The 21,091-nt window shown below is 34.5% G+C and overlaps 2 protein-coding genes across 6 annotated transcripts in view; both read right to left on the bottom strand.

Moving 5' to 3' along the window:
• scn3b (sodium channel, voltage-gated, type III, beta) overlaps positions 1–10,623 on the bottom strand; it is a 28,221-nt gene extending 17,598 nt beyond the window's left edge. Inside the window, exon 1 of one of the 5 annotated variants that reach the window (XM_048160942.1) lies at positions 10,509–10,623. Coding sequence is in view for 4 of the 5 variants with exons in the window: in XM_048160940.1 (XP_048016897.1) it covers positions 6,786–6,810 (25 nt within the window). In the remaining variant the exon portion in view is untranslated. Of the gene's footprint in view, positions 1–6,785; positions 7,020–10,508 lie in introns of those variants that run through there. The other 4 variants (XM_048160940.1, XM_048160938.1, XM_048160939.1 and 1 more) reach the window with 4 other exon arrangements.
• Positions 10,613–21,091, bottom strand: part of si:ch211-286b4.4 (zonadhesin) — a 55,107-nt gene continuing 44,628 nt past the window's right edge. The window contains exons 82-97 of the mRNA XM_048159986.1: positions 20,658–20,784; positions 20,369–20,580; positions 20,111–20,273; positions 17,629–17,705; positions 17,378–17,538; positions 17,179–17,269; positions 16,939–17,090; positions 14,663–14,729; positions 14,456–14,593; positions 13,855–14,175; positions 12,852–12,955; positions 11,415–11,521; positions 11,248–11,327; positions 11,105–11,139; positions 10,877–10,937; positions 10,613–10,753 (exon numbers count right to left, since the gene is read on the bottom strand). Of these exons, the coding sequence (XP_048015943.1) occupies positions 10,920–10,937; positions 11,105–11,139; positions 11,248–11,327; positions 11,415–11,521; positions 12,852–12,955; positions 13,855–14,175; positions 14,456–14,593; positions 14,663–14,729; positions 16,939–17,090; positions 17,179–17,269; positions 17,378–17,538; positions 17,629–17,705; positions 20,111–20,273; positions 20,369–20,580; positions 20,658–20,784 (1,853 nt within the window). The 3' untranslated portion in view covers positions 10,613–10,753; positions 10,877–10,919. The remainder of the gene's footprint in view (positions 10,754–10,876; positions 10,938–11,104; positions 11,140–11,247; positions 11,328–11,414; positions 11,522–12,851; positions 12,956–13,854; positions 14,176–14,455; positions 14,594–14,662; positions 14,730–16,938; positions 17,091–17,178; positions 17,270–17,377; positions 17,539–17,628; positions 17,706–20,110; positions 20,274–20,368; positions 20,581–20,657; positions 20,785–21,091) is intronic.

Consider the following 21,091-nt stretch of genomic DNA (forward strand, 5'->3'; position numbering starts at 1 on the left):
CACGTTGCTTAGCAGTGACCTGCAAAAGTCTTAAAACAACAACAAAGAATTTAACTAAAACTTGTTTCGCTGACAAAAAGCTGATATTTTAAAAGGTAATCTTTCATATATTTGACACAATTTACTTTTCACAATATTTGCTGGCCAAACAATGGTATTATTTTTTTGCATGTTACCTTTTAGTGTAAATTGTTGTCATTCATAAGCTTCAAATTTTGCTATAAAGCCTATACTGTAAAATGATTTTTCAATGCTTTTAAAGTTTACCGAAGTACGTTTTACAAGAAAATACTATTTCAGTCTTTCTACTTCAAAAGTTTAATTCAACGTGTTACTTTCTTATAATTAATTGTGAAATTTACTAGCAATTTCTAAGTGAAAAATTGTTTCCAGTGTTTAATAGCAAGTTTCATTGTGACAACTTACCCCATACAGTGTTACAACATGCCCTGCTATTTTTAATATATATAAATTATTTTTATTTATAGTGTTCAGTGAATAAATGTTCTAGGCAATATCACTGGAAATGTTCAGTATCTTTTTGTGTGTCTACACAAAAATTGACCTTCAAGAATGAACCCAAATATTCACTGGACTAAAAAGTTCGCCAACTAGCCTCTGTGTCCCCTATATTGTTTTGTTTTATTCAAGGTTCAATGCCTAATGTGTGATTTGTTCAAAGGTGGCAGTGGAGTCCTCATGACCTGGCAACTTACGCAACAGAAAGTGACAGATATGAGGCCGAAGCTTCGTCAGAGCCCACACATTTAACACAGATCAGTGAGTTGTACACCAGCATCTATTGTTCAGTCATCAGCTCCTGTCTTCTCTCTCCTCATAAACAACATCCATCAACCCCAAAGAGAACAGCACATCATGAGCTGTATGCATCTGCAGGCTTCTATTGTGTCCGCTCAAGAACAGCATTTCATCATTTCAACCCACACGCTGGTCCTACTTAACCTACGCGTGGTCGGGGAAACGCAATTACTGCAATTATTATAGTCATACCGAATCTAACCTTTCCAGCTTTCAGTCACCACATGGATGACGACTGCTGAAGAAATTGACAAATGCAAAATGGCATTTCGAGCCAAAATGTGCATTTGTTGAAATAGGCCCAAAAAATGGATACAGACTGTATGGCTATTAAGTTAAAATGCTTTCAGTCACATGACTGGCAGCATATAGTGCACACTTAAGGACAAACACTTAATGGAAAACATCTGAGAATTAGGATAAACGTGTTTCCTACACTCCAGTAATCCAGATGGTATGAAATGCATATGCAGATTTTACATGTTTATGGTCACGATAGCTTAGCCATGTGCAACAGTGTACATTTACGCCCATCTTGCTTTTTTATACAAATAAAATGGATTCCTCTTCATTGCGGTACCGTTGGGAAAGATAATTTGTTGGGATTAGATCCCTGTTTCAGTATTAACACAAACATAAGATTTGTGTCTAATCTTACAATTAGAATGTTGCAATTTAATCTCGCCAAAGTAGTAATGTATGGGAACCCATGAAGCTTAGTACAAAGGTCAGAGTTAAGGATTACAGATTTCATCATTGGGATTATGGCTGCTTTATTATGTTGACCTCACAGGAATACAAAGAGCACATGATTAACAGACCTAGAATTTATAACAAACAGTCTGCTTGTGTTTCCATCAGTCATGTTCAGATGCTTTCCAATATATCCCAACAAGCAGGAATTGAATTGTGGAAGGGATTGAAAGTGTGGTGTGTCTGTACAGAGCTCTAATACAATAGCAGGAGTGCACTGCTTAGAGAGGGAGATGTTGCCAGCAGGCTTGGTCTCGGCGCAGACTAAAAATGGCAGGCCTAGTGGTTGCTATACCCACGATACAGGGAAACCATGGCAACAGCAACGCAAAATGACAGCGTGCAGAGAGCAGGCCAGTGTAATGCTTTCATCCAGCAGTGGAGGATGAAACCCTGTGTGTCTGTTTATTAGCTTCAGCACATGAATAGTTTACATTGTATAATATAATATAATATAATATAATATAATATAATATAATATAATATAATATAATATAATATAATATAATATAATAAGGTTTCTGCAGGGTCTTAAAAAGGTCTTAAAAAGTCTTAAATTGGACTTGGTGAAACCAGTAGAATATATAATATAATATAATATAATATAATATAATATAATATAATATAATATAATATAATATAATATAATATAATATAAATATAATAGAGTTTCTGCTGGGTCATAAAAAAAGGTCTTAAAAAGTCTTAAATTGGACTTGGTGAAACCAGTAGAATATATAATATAATATAATATAATATAATATAATATAATATAATATAATATAATATAATATAATATAATATAAATATAATAGAGTTTCTGCTGTGTCATAAAAAAAGGTCTTAAAAAGTCTTAAATTTGACTTGGTGAAACCAGTAGAATATATAATATAATATAATATAATATAATATAATATAATATATATATAATATAATATAATATAATATAATATAATATAATATAATATAATATAATATAATATAATACAATATAATACAATATAAATATAATAGAGTTTCTGCTGGGTCATAAAAAAAGGTCTTAAAAAGTCTTAAATTTGACTTTGTGAAACCAGTAGAATATATAATATAATATAATATAATATAATATAATTAATACAATATAATATAATATAATTAATACAATATAAATATAATAGAGTTTCTGCTGGGTCATAAAAAAAGGTCTTAAAAAGTCTTAAATTTGACTTGGTGAAACCAGTAGAATATATAATACAATACAATACAATACAATACAATACAATACAATATAATATAATATAATATAATATAATATAATATAATATAATATAATATAATAAGGTTTCTGCAGGGTCTTAAAAAGGTCTTAAAAAGTCTTAAATTGGACTTGGTGAAACCAGTAGAATATATAATATAATATAATATAATATAATATAATATAATATAATATAATATAAATATAATAGAGTTTCTGCTGGGTCATAAAAAAAAGGTCTTAAAAAGTCTTAAATTGGACTTGGTGAAACCAGTAGAATATATAATATAATATAATATAATATAATATAATATAATATAATATAATATAATATAATATAATATAATATAATATAAATATAATAGAGTTTCTGCTGTGTCATAAAAAAAGGTCTTAAAAAGTCTTAAATTTGACTTGGTGAAACCAGTAGAATATATAATATAATATAATATAATATAATATAATATAATATAATATAATATAATATAATATAATACAATATAAATATAATAGAGTTTCTGCTGGGTCATAAAAAAAGGTCTTAAAAAGTCTTAAATTTGACTTGGTGAAACCAGTAGAATATATAATATAATATAATATAATATAATATAATTAATACAATATAATATAATATAATTAATACAATATAAATATAATAGAGTTTCTGCTGGGTCATAAAAAAAGGTCTTAAAAAGTCTTAAATTTGACTTGGTGAAACCAGTAGAATATATAATATAATATAATATAATATAATATAATATAATATAATATAATATAATATAATATAATATAATATAATAAGGTTTCTGCAGGGTCTTAAAAAGTCTTAAATTGGACTTGGTGAAACCAGTAGAATATATAATATAATATAATATAATATAATATAATATAATATAATATAATATAATATAATATAATATAATATAATTAATACAATATAATACAATATAATTAATACAATATAAATATAATAGAGTTTCTGCTGGGTCATAAAAAAAGGTCTTAAAAAGTCTTAAATTTGACTTGGTGAAACCAGTAGAATATATAATATAATATAATATAATATAATATAATATAGATAAAAAAAATAAAACTTGAAATAAAGTTAGGATTTTTAAAAATGTAAATTGTAATAAAATATAAAAACAAATACTAAGTCTAATCAAATAAGCTAATTTGTGATTAAAAGTTTAAGGTTAATTTGTAATTAAACTCGAACTGTTATGATAATATCATTTGTAATGAAGGAATTATATTAAATTTAAATAATAATAATAAAAATAATGCAAAATAGACGTTTTCACTAATGGTCAAATTGAGTTCACACAAAGGTTGCCTTGAAGGCCAAAACCTGTTTTTTGAACCTCATAATGGGACTAGATCAATCCCAGGACAGAGCATCATGACCTGCATGATTCTCAGAAACGCTCTGCATACTGAGTAGGCCAAGAAACAGAGAGGCCATTCTGTCAGTCTGCATAAATTGAAAGGCACAGCAGTCTCTTTGTATGCTACTGAAGTGTTTACCAATAAAAGGTTGTTTTATCAGCTTTTTTAGTTCCTGCAAGTTCCTACAAGTGACAAAGATGACGTTTCTGTGCTATTCCAAGCCTCTTACTATTGCAAAGAGAGACGTGTTCTATTACATCATTACTCGGTTTATGCTTTCAGGTTTAAATGCTATCAAAAACTGGCAACAGGGAACACTTGCCACATCCTACATTTACATCCTACTCCATCTCCCATGAGGAAACTCTCCAGCTTTTTACCACCTACTGTTGAACCACCTCTCAAAACAAACCTAAAAAATATCTCTTCTGACCTCCTCCCATCAATCTCACCTCATCAATCCATTCTTGACCAGTGCCGCATCAGATTTTAACACAAATATGGAGCCCCACAAATATTAGTAACCACCAGCAGCAACTCTCCTTTTTATCCAGAATGCTGAAAAATCCAAACTGGACAAAGACCGGATCATTTTTTTGTTTCTATTTGAAGTAGACACATTTTAGTTGAACTGCTAGCCATCTTTATGCTCTGTTATGTGTGTGGCAGTGTTTCCTATTTAATGGTCTGTTGCCAAAGAAAGTACAGAGCAATTTATATAATGATGCACACAAAACAAATCACCAGGTCTCAAGAGACTTTATAGAGAGCTCACATTCTTTATCACTGAATAACAACCAGGAGCAAGATTACACAAGCAAATCTCACACATCATTGGACTCAAGAAGAGAAATGACTGTCTAGCACTATACCAAGTCTGATGTTATGTGCTACATTACAAAACCGTTCAAGTGAAGTCCCTCTGCTCCGAAGGATCTCTGGACCATTATTTACTGGTGTAAACTATTTAAAATAAGAAAACAGATTTCAAGAGACTTGGAGAGATTTCAGGTTTACTTACATTAATTTATGTTTACACTATTGAGAGGTCTATAAGTGCAACAGAGTGAAACTTTTTCGGCGGCGCTGGTTCCGGAAGTATTTTTTCCATTCATTTTTCCCATAGGGATTTTAAAGAGTTATAAGCCATGAACCAAGCCAATCAGCTATGAGGTACATGTAAATCCCAACACTACAATTTTTGATTTGAAGCAAAACAGTTTTGAAAATCAAACAAAGGTACAAGAGTGAGGGAAAGAACTACAGTCCCATGAAGCACTGCGAACAGCATAATCAATTTTTAAATTTAGAAATGTTGATTATGTATATAAGCAATACATTTTAAGTTTATTGCAAAATATGCGTATAAATATACAAACACAAGTATTTTGAGATTGACTCGATTCGCAGTGCTTCATGGAAGTGGGTGGAGCTAAAGAGCTATTTTGGCATGTGTTGTTTTGTTTTTTTGAATCCCTGATTGGTGTAATTTTCTGTACAGCATCATGGGTAATGTAGTTTTTTTTTCAGGAATTCTGTTAAAGGGTTACTTCACCCAAAAATGAAATTTCTGTCCCAAATGTTGTCCCAAACTCATATGAGCTTCGTTTGTCTTCGGAACACAAATTAAGATATTTTTGATGAAATCCGAGGGTATCTGATGAGGTACATAGGCAGCAACAACACTGCACCTTTTGAGGTCCAGAAAGGTATTAAAAGACATCGTTAATACTGTCGACGTGACTACAGTGGTTCAACCTTAATATTATGAAGCGACGAGAATACTTTTTGTGTGCAAAAACAAAACAAAATAATGACTTATTATGACTTAGTAATGACAGGGGACAGACGAATTTGTTGAATAAAGTCATTATTTTTGTTTTGTTTTTGCGCACAAAAAGTATTCTCTTCGCTTCATAACATTAAGGTTAAACCACTCCAGTCACATCAGCCTTTTATAGATGTCTTTTAATACCTTTCTGGACCTCAAAAGGTGCAGTGTCATTGCTGCCTATGTACCTCATCAGATACCCTCAGATTTCATCAAAAATATCTTATTTTTTGTTCCGAAGACAAACGAAAGTCATACAGGTTTGGGACGACATGAGGGCGAGTACAGAAATTTAATTTTTGGTTGAACTAACCCTTTAAACATGATTGTTTTAAAAAATAAATTGAAATAATGCAGGCTGACAGCTTCAGTAGAAGCAATTAACAACCTCGCAGTTCACAGTAGTCTGTCTTTAAAGGTTTAAAAGTTATTGTTCGAAATCAATTTCCCTATAAAGAAAGTGAATGGAGTTTTTACTTCCGGAACCCAACTGCCTCTATTAAAAAGTTAAATATGGCAGCCCCAAACAATATCTTTTTTTTATAAGTCCAACTTTGTCTAAAGTATTACAGTAGAAATGAAGATTGAGAAAAGTACCTAACCTATATCACATAGTTCATTTGTTTGTATTTCTCTATCAGTTTTAAAGTAGACTAAGTGGCATTACCAATAGATCTTTCTAGGAGATCAAATGGACATAATTTACTTTTTAAAAATTCATATGCCACAATATGAATAATAAATGACAACACTTACGGCAGGATGGTCGGTTAATGGACATATCAATGGATCTTCAGCCCTATAACAAAGGACAATATTTCTGCTAAATAAAACAGCGATTCCTATAAAAAGCCACACTGCACAGTAGACTCGAGATCTGACCATGAGTTCATTATTCAAGTGGAGTCCACTCAGGTATTGCAGCTGTTCGTTTGTAATGAAGAGAGCCAGGACAGAAATAGGCATGATCACAGCTACCTCCTCCAGAAATACAGCATGACAACCTGTTCATTAATAATGTATATTAAACAAACACTCAGAACAAGAGCAAAAGCAACTACATTTGCATTTACTGGAGAAAATACAGTGCTTGCCAAGCAGCAAAAGAATAGTGTTAAAGTTTTTGTTATAGTTATTAAGGTTAACTCAAACAGATTGATATGCACAAATAACAACAGCAAACACAGTTGTTGTTGCTAATAGTTGTGGTGATAATCGTTGTTGTTGCTACCACTACAATTAATATATAAAAAAACTACTAGTATTATTATTATACTGCAAAAATTATATATACACTGATATTATATATTTTATATACTGATATAAAAACACTGTATCAGTTTCAATAGAGGATTTTTTAAATGCTAAGTTTCTCAAAAGTATAAAGTTGAACTAAAAATGAATGGCACATCTAAGAATACATTTAAAATTCCACAAAATTAAGTTTGAATGTGAGAATAATAAGATGTATGAGGGTCTTGCAGTCACTGTATCTACTTCAGCAGCAGTACACTGAGCCTGACAGGTATGTTAAGTGGAAAGTCTGCCCTGGATGCCGTGTGGACACGCTGTTTGTTTAATCTAAGTGATAAAGGCTGACGGCAAACAGCCATTGGAAGTTTCTTGAGCGTATCAGCTCAAGGACAGAGAGTTGTAACATTGATAGCGGGTGATGATAGCTACTGCCCACCCCTTCCAATCTGTTCACAGTCTGTTCCCTCTAGAGGAATAGAGTTTAGCCCGGCTCAGAGCATGAGCACGCATGAACTGTTAGATTACTGACAGGAAAACAGAGAATGAAGTATGTCACATATATTACTGCTCAGAAGAGCATAAGGTGTTTAATTAATAATATTTTCCATGTTTTTCAGACCGACTAATAAGAAATTTGAAACTTTTTTTAGCATAAATGTACTGAAACAAGATTATTTCTAACTTTATGGCTAACAATCATGTTCAAAAATTAAAGTAAATAATGAATAAAAACACCTACACTAACTAAAGACAGTAAGATTTTTTAAAAAGAAATTAATACTTTTATTCAGCAAGGATGCATTAAATTGATCAAAAGTGATAGTAAAGACATTTACATTGTTACAAATGATTTATATTTTAAATAAATACAGTTTTTTTCTATTAATTACAGAAACTTGAAAACTGTATCACGGATTTCACAAAAATATTAAGCAGCACAACTGTTTTCAACATGAAAAATGTTTCTTGAGCAGCAAATCAGCATATCAGAATGATTTCTGAAGGATCATGTGACATTGAAGACTGGAGTAATGATGCGCAGGAATAAATATACATTTTAAAATATATTTCAATATTAATACTTCACAGTATTACCGTTTTTACTGAATTGCTGATTAAATAAATGCAGTTTTGGTGAGCAAACTTCCCTCAAAAACATTTTATAATATAATATTATAGACCCCAAAAATTTGAAAGGTATATTGTAAATAGCTTATATGTATATGTTAAAGGTGCCCAAGAATGCTTTTTCACAAGATGTAATATAAGTCTAAGGTGTCCCCTGAATGTGTCTGTGAAGTTTCAGCTCAAAATACCCCATAGATTTTTTTAAATTAATTTTTTTAACTGCCTATTTTGGGGCATCATTAACTATGCACTGATTTTTTCAGCGCGCCGCCCCTTTAATTCGCGTGCTCCCTGCCACACGAGCTCTCGATTATATTACAGCACATTTACAAAGTTCACACAGCTAATATAACCCTCAAATGGATCTTTACAAGATGTTCGTCATGCATGCTGTATGCATGCATCGAATTATGTGAGTAAAGTATTTATTTTGATGTTTATATTTGATTTTTTCAGGCTGAGGCTGTGCTCCGTGGCTAAGGGCTAATGCTACACTGTTGGAGAGATTTATAAAGAATGAAGTTGTGTTTATGAATTATACAGTGTTTAAAAATGAAAATAACGACGGTTCTTGTCTCCGTGAATTCAGTAAGAAACGATGGTAACTTTAACATCATTTAACAGTACATTAGCAACATGCTAACGAAACATTTAGATAGACAATTTACAAATATCACTAAAAATATCATGATATCATGGATCATGTCAGTTATTATTGCTCCATCTGCCATTTTCGCTGTTGTTCTTTCTTGCTTACCTAGTCTGTTGATTCACCTGTGCAGATCCAGACGTTACTGGCTGCCCTTGTCTAATGCCTTTCATAATGTTGGGAACATGGGCTGGCATATGCAAATATTGGGGCGTACACCCCGACTGTTACGTAACAGTCGGTGTTATGTTGAGATCCGCGTGTTTTCCGGAAGTCTTTTAAACAAATGAGATTTATAATGAGAAAGAGAAAGCAATGGAGTTTGAAACTCAATGTATGTCTTTTCCATGTACTAAACTCTTGTTATTCAACTATGCTGAGGTAAATTAAAATTTTGAATCTAGGGCACCTTTAATGGCAATTTAAAAACATAAAATAAAATAAAGCATAACACTGCATCCAAGCTAATGATAAAGCTACAGGGGTTGGACAAAATAATGTGAACAGTGAACACCCGTTATTATAGGGGTTATTATGATTTGTGTAGGCTACAGTGAAAAAGCAAACATTGCGATTATCTTTTATTCATCTTTTTTGTTGTTTATATTCTCTAGCTTATATATCAGTGGTTACAAGCTATGTGTGAAATCTTCAAAGCCCATTTATCATCTGTAACCTTAACAGCCCACTTGTGTGTTTTATGACTGTGCGCTCAAAACATGGCAAGACTTCATGAACGAAGAAGAATGGAGGGCAAAAACCGAAAGTCAATGATAAGGACCGCCGAACACTATGAAGGATTGTGTCCAAACAACACAGAACAACTGCAGCAAAGTGACAGCAAAGCTAAATATTCACCCTGAAGACCATGTTTCACAAAGAAGAGCTGCAATTGCTAAAATTTAATGTCAAACACCACTGCTAAAATGTGAAAAAGATGGTGTGACGATCATAAAACCTGGATGGTTGGAGCACCAAGATGAACATTAGCATCTGCCCTGGTCTGTTTAATCACCTAACTTGAATATTATCGAACTACTGTGGGAAGTTTTGGAGAGAAGAGTGAGAAGCAGACATCTCTGAAACAACTGACAGACATCTGATAACAACATTCGACTGGAAACTATTCAAAAGTTGTATTAATCTATTCCAATAAGGTTGGATCTGTATTAAAGGCTAATTTTGGTAAAACACCTAATAAAGAAATATTGCCTATTTCCCAGGTGTTCATGTTATTTTGTCCAACCCCTATATCTCCTTCATGTAAGTTTTTGTCAACATCTACAGGTCACAAGTGAGAGGACATTTTGGTTTCTGTTTCTATGTCATCTTGCCCTGCTCCTCCTGTACATTAAACATTAAATATCTTCTGACTGACTGTGACTGTGTCACAAAAGTTTCACATTCATTTAGAATCTAAATAATTCATTTTCAAAAATTTTCCTCACGCAGTCACACGCTTTTCCTCATCTTTGTCCATATGCTTGCTCTGCTTTTTCTTGTTGCTGGACTTCCCTGTGGCAGGTGTCTGTTTCTCTGGTCTTGTGTTGTCTGGTTTGCGTTTGCTGGGCGTCTGGCTGTCTTTCTGAGCTGCTCTGTCTTCATTGGGACTCAGTTTAGAAAGTCTGTCTCTCATCTCCTTCAGCCTCTGTTGCACCGTACACTTCTGCAGCTCCAGCATTATCTGCTGCTCCTGCAAGCATGGGGAGCGTGAGAGACACAGACAGAAAGAGTGAGAAACACATTTTACAATGTAAATGCATTTGGCACTCCCTCCCACATTGTGGGGGTTTTTGGGGTCTCCACTGGCTCTTACCTGTAGCGGTTTGTCAAACTTGGACTCTTTCTGCTCCGGTGGGCTACGTATGTGTGTTGCCCTGTGGAGTTCAGAGGAGAGCTGCTGGTAAACTTCATTAAGTCTGTTTATTTCTCTCTCCACACACAGCACCTGAAGCACAGGTAGAGGATAAAAAAAAGGACATCTCCATAGCTGTATACTCTTCAGAATAAATAAAACATAAGATGTAAAAGTACATTTACTCACTGGGACTTGAGTCTTTAGGCCAGTTTGCCCTCGTCCTGCAACAATATACACAAAAGACCCAAACATTTTACCCATTTCCCAGCTATTTGCTCAGCTAAAAATGTTTACTGTTAAGCACTCTCCTTATACAATCAATCCCTCACCATCTCCATGTCTGTCTTTCAGAGTTGGTTTCAGTTCCTGGAGGAGCTGTTCCAACTTGAAGTATTTATATACTTGAAGTCTAAAATCAATTGAGGAACTGAGTTAATATGTTCTTAGTTTTTTAATATGTTGTTAAAGTCAAATGCACCTTAGATATGATACTAACCTTTCTGCCAGCAGGTGCTGTGCAAAATGGGTCTCAATAGGTATTTTTACACTGAAGAAGTTCTCTACTAATGTTCCAAAGGCCTCTGGTTTGTTTTCTTCATCCATCTATGGATGTACATGTGAAAAAAGTCTGTTATAGCTCTTCCTGGATTTCATATACAGTGCACAACATAAATGAGTATACCCCCTCTGAACAAATACAAAAGATGAATCATTGAAAGATGGCAAAATTGAAATGCACTAAACATATACTTAATAAAAACAGAGAAATGTATGTCATTAATATCCGTAAAATATGTAAATTAGCCAATCTTGTTCAAACGAAGGACTGCAGAAATGAGTACACCCTAGATTTAATCCAACAAATGTATAATATTCTAGTACTTAGTATGTCCTCTGACCCCTCTTGGCACGGAGTGTACAAGTTCATGACAAATTGTCACTTCTGTCCTGTTTAACTCCTGGATGATGAGCTCCTTAAATGCCCTGATCTTTAATGGGAAGTGTTGCTCAACTCGTCTCTAGAATCCCCCACAGGTGCTCAAGAGTGTTAAGATTGAGTGCAATACATGTCCACAGAAGGTTTTTCACCTTTGGAGAATGCATGTCATCATTGCCATGTTGAAAAAAATGCCCAACAACGCAGGGAATGAGGAAAAGGTAACATCTTCTGTTTCAAGTTTGTGTATTAAATTACACAGTGGTGTGGGAATTCATGACAGCATTGATAAAGCACAACTCCCTCACATCTTCAGCACTCATACATCCCTATATAAGAGCTTTACTACCACTGAACTTTACTGTGGGAACCAGGCACTTCTCACTGTACTCCTTCTCTAGCAACACCATAACATTTTGGATGCTGTTATATCCAAAATGATTGATCTGGTCTCATGAGACCAGAGTATTTATTCCCACAATCTATATTTTGTAAATATTTGCTTTGGAAATGGCTAACTGACTTTACTGTGCTTTGGCTACAGTAGGTAGTTCCAGTGAGAACAACAACCATGCATGTAATTTCTGCAGGCTGCATCTTACTCTGTGAGATAAACAGTCACTCATTTCATAGCTTTTGCTGGCTCCGAGACACTCGCTTGGTATTTCTCCTGCTCTTTGTTTAGCAAAAAAATCCCTCATCACTAAATGAAAGCTTAAAATGAAGGCTTGATTATTTCAGGGGCCTTGTCACAATTCTATTGTTTTTGAATTTCTGTGTTACTTTTGCTATATTTTCACACTTAAAACAATGATTTGGTAATCCTCTTGCAGCACTGTCCTCTTTTGTGCTAAGACAAGTCTTCTGACAGTTCTCTACCAAGTGCTTCCATTGTTGTCAGCATTAAATCTGAGAACGATTCAGTGGGAAATTTAAGTTTCAGAGGGGGTGTATTCATTTATGCTGTGCACTGTATATTTCAAACAGGTGCCTTACCTTTCCTTTCCTCTGGTCTTCAGTGAAAGAGTGATGAAACAACTGCATGCTTAATGCTGATACGGCCAAGTGGAAGGCTTTTATGAAGTAGAGAGGTTTTGAATCTATAAAAATTTAAATGGCAAAAGATTTTAACTTTTAATTTTGACGCTTTTTATGTTTGGAATACATTACAGATGTTACTGGAATGTGAAACTTATATCTCTATCTGAGCTTTCATAAAAATTAATAAAACATTTGTTTTTATATTATTTATATAAATTTACTTTAAAATAAGGTTCATTAGTTAACAACATTAGTTAGCATTAACTAATAATGAACTGCACTTATATAGCATTTATTAATCTTTGTTAATGTTAATTTCAACATTTACTAATACATTATTAAAATCTTGCTAAAATTTGTTAATGCACTGTGAACTAACATGAACAAACAATGAACTACTGTATTTTCGTTAACTAACATTAATGAAGATTAGTAAATACAGTAACAAATGAATTGCTTATGGTTTGTTCATGTTAGTTAATACATTAACTAATGTTTTAACTAATGAACCTTATTGTAAAGTGTTACAGAATATTTTAATGGCATTATTTTTTGTCTTAGTATCTTTAATGATTTTTTTCACTACTGTTCAAAAGTTTGAGGTCAGTAATACTTTTATTCATTTTATGCATTAAATTGATCAAAAGTGACAGTAAAGAAAAAAAATCTTATTCAAATAAATGCAGTTTTGCCATCATAGGAATAGAGGAATATATAAAATATATTACTATAGAAAACTATTATTTGATGTTATAATATCTCACAATATTACTGTATTTTCGATCAAATAAATGCAGACATGGTAAACTTTTGAATGGTAGTGTTTATGTCCAGTATGTTTTTGGTTTCCTCCTGCCAGACTGTCATTGTAAACAAGAATTGTCTTGTTAAACAAGCTTTATAGATCTTTGACTAGAGTAAACAACTCTTTATGGAAGGACAGGGCAATCTGTCTTACCTGAGGTTATGTAGGCCAAAGAGTGCAAGAGAATGGAGATGAACTGGCCAGCATTTTGAAGCTTGTTCTCTAGGATGTACAGAATTTGATTGGCTGTGTCATAATAGAAGTCTTTATGGCAGTAGGCCAGCAGGTTATCACAGTTCGAGACTGGCACTGTCCTGGCCAACAGCAGCATGACAGGGGGGAAGTCACAAGCTCTGCTCAAGAGACGCACAACATGGCAGCCAAACAGGAAGACGGCGAAATGCTGGGGGGGAAGGTTGTCAAGGGCAACAGGGATCAGGTGCGATGGTTCACTCTCCGCTGGGCTGATAATTACTGAAGGAGAAAGAAGCAAATGTTGATCATTACAAAACTCCGAAACGTTTAGGAGACCTTAACTAGCACACAAAACAGACCATTTTGAGGGGAAAAAATATTATATAATATTTTATTTTTATGTATATTCATATAAAATAGAATATATTTTATATTTGTATTTTTTGTTATATATCAGTATAATTACTGTAATTAGCTCATTGACATTCAAAGTGCATTTCTATTTTAGCCCACTGACCAGGATTAAATACTGAGTCCAAAAGCACAAATGTGTACTGACCGTCTTCTGTCCTGGGCGTTTGGGCAAGAGTCTGGAGAGATTCTTTTATCTCCTGCAGTGTTTTGGAGAGAGGCGTCAGAGACACAAACTTGGCCAGTTCCTCTTCACTCACACAGGGGATGGTGCTCTGCTGCTGACCTGACAGACAATGTACTTTTAGCACAGCAGAAGTGAAAGGTTGCAAACTAGTTTTTAACAAGGTCAAACCTGGATCTGAGGAAGCTGCCTCTGTATCAGCACCCACTTTAAACTCTGACATATCTGCAGGGGAAAACTGTAAATTGATAAAGAAATACTATTAGGATAGTTCACCCAAAAATGAGTATTCTGTCACTATTTACTTATTTGTGTCATTCCAAACCTGTATGTTAATTTATTTTAGTAATATTGTAATTTCAGTTTTATTTTTAGCAAGATACGATCTGATCATAAATTGACAATAGCATTATTTTTGTGAGCATCATATTTAAAGAACAACATTTGTCTCAAGGGTGAGCAAATAAAGACAGAATTTTCATTTTTAGTTTATCTATACCTTTAAAGGTTTAGTTCACCCAAAAATGAAAATTCTGTCATTAATAACTCACCCTCATTTCGTTCCAAACCCGTAAGACCTTCGTTCATCTTCACTTAAAGGGTTACTTCAGGATTTAGCATTAAGCTTTATATTAGTAGAATACCACTAGTATTTTCGAATTACCGTGCTTTCCCCCTTCATATCAGCCCGAGATGAGAGATTTATGCATTTTTATTCTGTAAAAAAGCCTCCGATGACGCAAAAATCGTCATTTTGCGTCATCGGAGGCTTTTTTGGCCAGAGGCATAAAACTACAGCCAGTAATAGAAGGTAGTTCCGCATTTTTTCACCACGCCCATACATATGCGCTTTTGAGGTTACTCACGGACATAGATCAAAGATTTTATCAAAAGTGGGTGTCAATTATATTTTTAAGCTTAACATATTTTGTTATAGTCTGCACTACATCAGTGGTTCATCTCGCAAATTTATCGGTCTCTGCAGTCATCTCAACCAATACAGCAAAAGGCTTTTGTGGTAACGTTAGCATAAATAGATAAATAGACTAACTCAGTTTTACAGAACAGTGGCTTTACTTTGATAACAGTCAACTTATATGTAATTGTCTATCTAACGTTACTTTGCTAAGTTTGCAGTTTTACTGCTACCTACAACACTACATATAGGCTACTGTGTTATCAGTCTAGTATCAGCGAGTCTTACCTCTAGGCGAATACGCTTAGTACCAGATGCCCAGGCTGTTCGTCCTCTGGGAAAGTGAATATCGATCGCGGTGTCCTTCAGAATGGTTCTCTTCATTGCAAGGATATTTGGTTCGTAGTCCTCGTGCTTGAAATGGAGACTACATATTCTGCGTTTTTTTAGGTTTTCTATAACGGTGTCATCTCCAAACTTCGGGTGTTTGATGGCCCGCAGCCACTGTTTACATCGCTCCAAATCTTTAACTTAATCGGAAAATGATGGAAACTTACTTGTCCTTTCCTGCTTTTGGGTGTACATCCAGGTACAAAGCAATTTAGCACCATTTCGCTGTAAATGTATGAACTAACTCACGATTTATAGAATTAATATGTAACAAAGCAAGCCTAGTTGTTTGAATTTTCCTGGTAATTCCGCCTGTAACCGATAGGCGTGGTTTGGGCGTGGCCTCGCAGGGGCAGCAAAACAAGTGCATTCTGGGAGTTGTTGTCTTTCATCCACATTAGTCAAAAATACATTTTCTGCCTTTTTTCAGTCTAGAAAGCTCCAAATTCAAAAATAATTTCACATTTCTACTACATAGATGACCAATTTTAAATACACATTCATCTTTCCATGGGTGAAGTACCCCTTTAAATGAAGATCTTTTTGATGAAATCTGAGAGCTTTCTGTCCCTCCATAGACAGCTTCGCAACTACAACTTTGATGCTTCAAAAAGTTCATAAAGAGATCGTAAAACTAATCCATATGAAAATAGCGGTTTAGTCCAAATTTTCTGAAGACAGTAGAGACACGATTACTTTATATGATAAACACATTAAATTTAGGCTTTTATTCACATATATCGAACATTGATCAGCCAGCATAAATAGAAGTTCAACTCACACAACAGTTGCCGGTTCAGTTGATGAATGTTGGACTGAATTTGAACTAAACCGCTCAATTCATATGGATTAGTTTTACGATCTCTTTATTAACTTTTTGAAGCGTCAAAGTGTCAGTTGCATAGCAGTCTATGGAGGGACAGAAAGCGCTCAGATTTCATCAAAAAGATCTTTATTTGTGTTTTGAAGATGAACGAAAGTCTTCCAGGTTTGGAACGACATGAGGGTGAGTAATTAATGACATAATTTTTTTGCATTTTTGGATGAACTAACCCTTTAATACCACTAAAATATTACAATTATTTACATTCATAGCTTATAAATTGGCTCGGTGTTGTTTTAATGGGTTTAAATAAGTAACCTGAATGTATCCGGTGGGAATTTCACTCTCTCGGATGTCTCTGTGGCTGTTTATAGCTGTGCTGTCCTGTTGCTGCCAGACCTCCCCATTCATCCTGCACATCACTCCCTCCAAAGATCTCAGCACGGCCTCCATCAGCCCCATACATGGCTCTGGTGCAAACACAAATACTTTCACTGACCTGTGACTGTTAAGAATGCAGATTCACGTGTAAAGTGTTAAAGCAAACTGCTGTCTCACCATGAGCAGTTTCTCTTTTCATCAGAGCTTCATTGTCTAGTATTTTTTTCAATTGGTTCAGTTTTGAGGGTTCCATATTTTCTAAAGTGTCCTAAATACAAGATGCAAAAGCTGATTAGTTATAGAGACTGATTGTGTTCTTTTTATTTAGATTTTAAATGATTTCTTTTCTTCGGTTGACTTCCTGTTTCTGTCTTACCCTCAAAGCATCAATTTGCTGGCACATGTTCCGGTAAAACTCCTGCGTGTCTTTGCGATGCTTTGCCAGCTGGGATGCCAGATGTAAATTTTGATCCTCTAACTTGTCATAAAGTGTTTTCACATTAAACTCCTCCAGCTCCATTAGTGTAGTTCTGAAACCTTCACATGTTGGTTCAGTATGTGATTTGACAGAATTAGAGTGTTTGTATATATATCAGCTGTCAGATATTTCAGATGATTGTCTGTTACCTTTGCAAAGAGCAGGTTCCTCTGATTCTGCTCCCTCTCCCACCCCTCTCAGACCTAGAACCTCAGAGCCATCCAAACTACAACACAACACAAGCACACTCAAAACTGCACCATGTGCTCAGTATTCTATCGATCGCTTTAAATGCTGAAAGTGAATTTAGGCAGCACATCATAATGTACAATATGAAAAATGCATATTCATTTGGAGATCTGCTAATGTATCACAGATATAAGACATTAAGCAGTACATTAAGCAACTGTTTTCAACACTGATAATAATAAAAACAAAATGAGCTGTAAATCAGCATATTAGAATGATTTCTAAAGGATCATGTGACACTGAATACTGGAGTAATGATGCTGAAAATTCAGCTTCAGCATAAATTACAATATATTAAAATATAATAATAATTTTTCATAATATAACTTTTTTTTACTGCATTTTTCATAAAATAAAGGCAAGAGACTTTCGGGGGGGGGGGGGTATATGTATATGTGTAATGTATATTGGTCAATATTCGATATTTAATTGTACAAGCTTATTTCTCACATTTTGACATTACATTTACCATTATTTAATGCTCACATAAAGGGTCTATATGTACTGTACTGTAGAATTCAGAAACCCTTGTTATTAGCGACACCGGTGGCCATTAAGTGAACTGCAGCAGGAAACGTATTGCTCATTCTTGCACTCGTGCACATGTAACGTACAAGAAACTAAACATGATTCAATGCCCTAATATATTACATCATTTGCAGCGATATACTGTTAAAGGGTTAGTTCACCCAAAAATGAAAATTCTGTCATTAATTACTCACCCTCATGTCATTCCAAACCCGTAAGATTTTCGTTCAACTTCGGACCAAAATTAAGATTAATTAAAATTAAGTATTGGCTGACACTGTACACGTGAGCAGCACAACGCATGCGTGTAATACTGATGCAGTAGCTGGCCAATAATGAGTCTGCTGTCTGATGTAGAACACGGAAGCGTATTGTATCTACAATGTAAACGGCGTAGGAGACTGACATTCAAGAGAAGAAATTGTCATTATTTTTGTTTTGTTTTTGCACACAAAAAGTATTCTCGTCGCTTTATAAAATTAAGGTTGAACCATGTAGTCATGTGGACTAATGATTAATGATTCCTTTCTGGGCCTTGACAGACAATTCCTCTACAGGCTTTCATAGACAACCTAGGAAGTCGGGGAAGGTCTCAGTTTTAAGTTTCGTTACTAGCGGTTTATACATTGTCAATAAAAAAGTGATTAATACAAGAAAATTCTTACATTTAGCCCCTTTAATGTTAACATTTAAAGGTGCCCTAGATTCAAAATTTGAATTTACCTCGGCATAGTTGAATAACAAGAGTTCAGTACATGGAAAAGACATACATTAAGTTTCAAACTCCATTGCTTTCTCTTTCTTATGTAAATCTCATTTGTTTAAAAGACTTCCGGAAAACACGCGGATCTCAACATAACACCGACTGTTACATAACAGTCGGGGTGTACGCCCCAATATTTGCATATGCCAGCCCATGTTCCCAACATTATGAAAGGCATTAGACAAGGGCAGAATGTCTGGATCTGCACAGGTGAATCAACAGACTAGGTAAGCAAGCAAGAACAATAGCGAAAATGGCAGATGGAGAAATAATAACTGAGCATGATATTTTTAGTGATATTTGTAAATTGTCTTTCTAAATGTTTCGTTAGCATGTTGCTAATGTACTGTTAAATGAGGTTAAAGTTACCATCGTTTCTTACTGAATTCACGGAGACAAGAGCCGTGGCTATTTTCATTTTTAAACACTTGCAGTCTGTATAATTCATAAACACAACTTCATTCTTTATAAATCTCTCCAACAGTGTAGCATTAGCCGTTAGCCACGGAGCACAGCCTCAAACTCATAGAGAATCAAATATAAATATCAAAATAAATACTATACTCACATAATTCGAAGCATGCATACAGCATGCATGACAAACATCTTGTAAAGATCCATTTGAGGGTTATATTAGCTGTGTGAACTTTGTAAATTTGCTGTAATATAATCGAGAGCTCGTGTGGCAGGGAGCACGCCAATTAAAGGGGCGGCGCGCTGAAAAAAAATCAGTGCATAGTTAATGATGCCCCAAAATAGGCAGTTAAAAAAATTCATTTAAAAAAATCTATGGGGTATTTTGAGCTGAAACTTCACAGACACATTCAGGGGACACCTTAGACTTATATTACATCTTGTGAAAAAGCATTCTTGGGCACCTTTAATAAAAGTAATAATCTGATAAGACAGTTAAATGTAATCCTTCAGAAATCTCAAAATGAATATCTGTTTTCATAATGTAAATTATGAAAAGAACTAATTTTAGCATTAGCAGAATTTAAGTATTGGTGTATTCCTAGTATTTTTGTACATTCTAGTGAACATGCTTGTAACAAATACCAAGAAACCTGAGCAATAAGCAGCTGACTTACCTGTCTGTATTATAAACATATTCAATAGGAACACTGGGTTCACCCAAGCTGCGCCACTTGGGCTTTGGCCTCCCTTGAGCGATGAGGCTGGACCGATTAGGCCTCAAGACAAGAGCAGAGGCTGTCAACACTATTATCAACAACACCAGCAGAGACAAGATCCCTATGGAGAAAAACCAAGCACAGTATTTCTGCATTTCTGCTAGCAAGAAAAATGCAACTTTTTTATTTCACCCTAAGCTCCTCTTCTTGGTTCACCTGTGATGAGCCCCCAGTCTGGAAGCAGATTTAAGCTGTGTTGTTTGACAATCCCATGTCGCACTAGCTGTGCGGGGGTCGTGGGCTGGAACAAGGCTGTGTTGGGCTTGCACTCAGAGCCCTGCTCACTCACGACTACTATCAGACTCCACTCCGGCACTGCGTTATCCAGGAACACATACTTTCCCGGCTCCATGAACACATGCGCAAATCTATTAAGACAAATCGCATGAAGATCAGATGCAGATCTTTGTTGAAAGCTAGATGTGATATATCTATTTAGTTTTACCTGCTGGAATTTAGCTGTGTGTGTATGACGAGATGCTCTAAACGTCTGAAGGAACCAAAATCCCAACCAGGGTTGCTGCTGAACAGGTGGTCCTTCTGGTACACTGGGAAGTGACTGTGGTGGCGGTCTGAATTGATAGAATGACATGAAACATGCATACATGTACACTGAAGAAAAAAAAAAAATAGTAAACTAAAATGATAACATCTAAATTAATTTGACTGTACTAATTAAAGCATAAAAATACCATAATATGTTTGCAGCGATTTAGGAAGTTCAGATACTTGCTTCTCTGAAAAACAATGCTACAGCCAGTAATTCTACTTTTAAATGTGTGTTCTGTTTTTGTTTTGGTCCATGTGATCCCGCCTACTGCCAATTTGCCTAATAGTATTTGGACACCCTGGGTTGCCAGTTGGCAGAAAACATAGCAA

The sequence above is a fragment of the Megalobrama amblycephala genome, linkage group LG16 (assembly GCF_018812025.1).
Source record: "Megalobrama amblycephala isolate DHTTF-2021 linkage group LG16, ASM1881202v1, whole genome shotgun sequence".
Lineage (NCBI taxonomy): Eukaryota > Metazoa > Chordata > Actinopteri > Cypriniformes > Xenocyprididae > Megalobrama > Megalobrama amblycephala.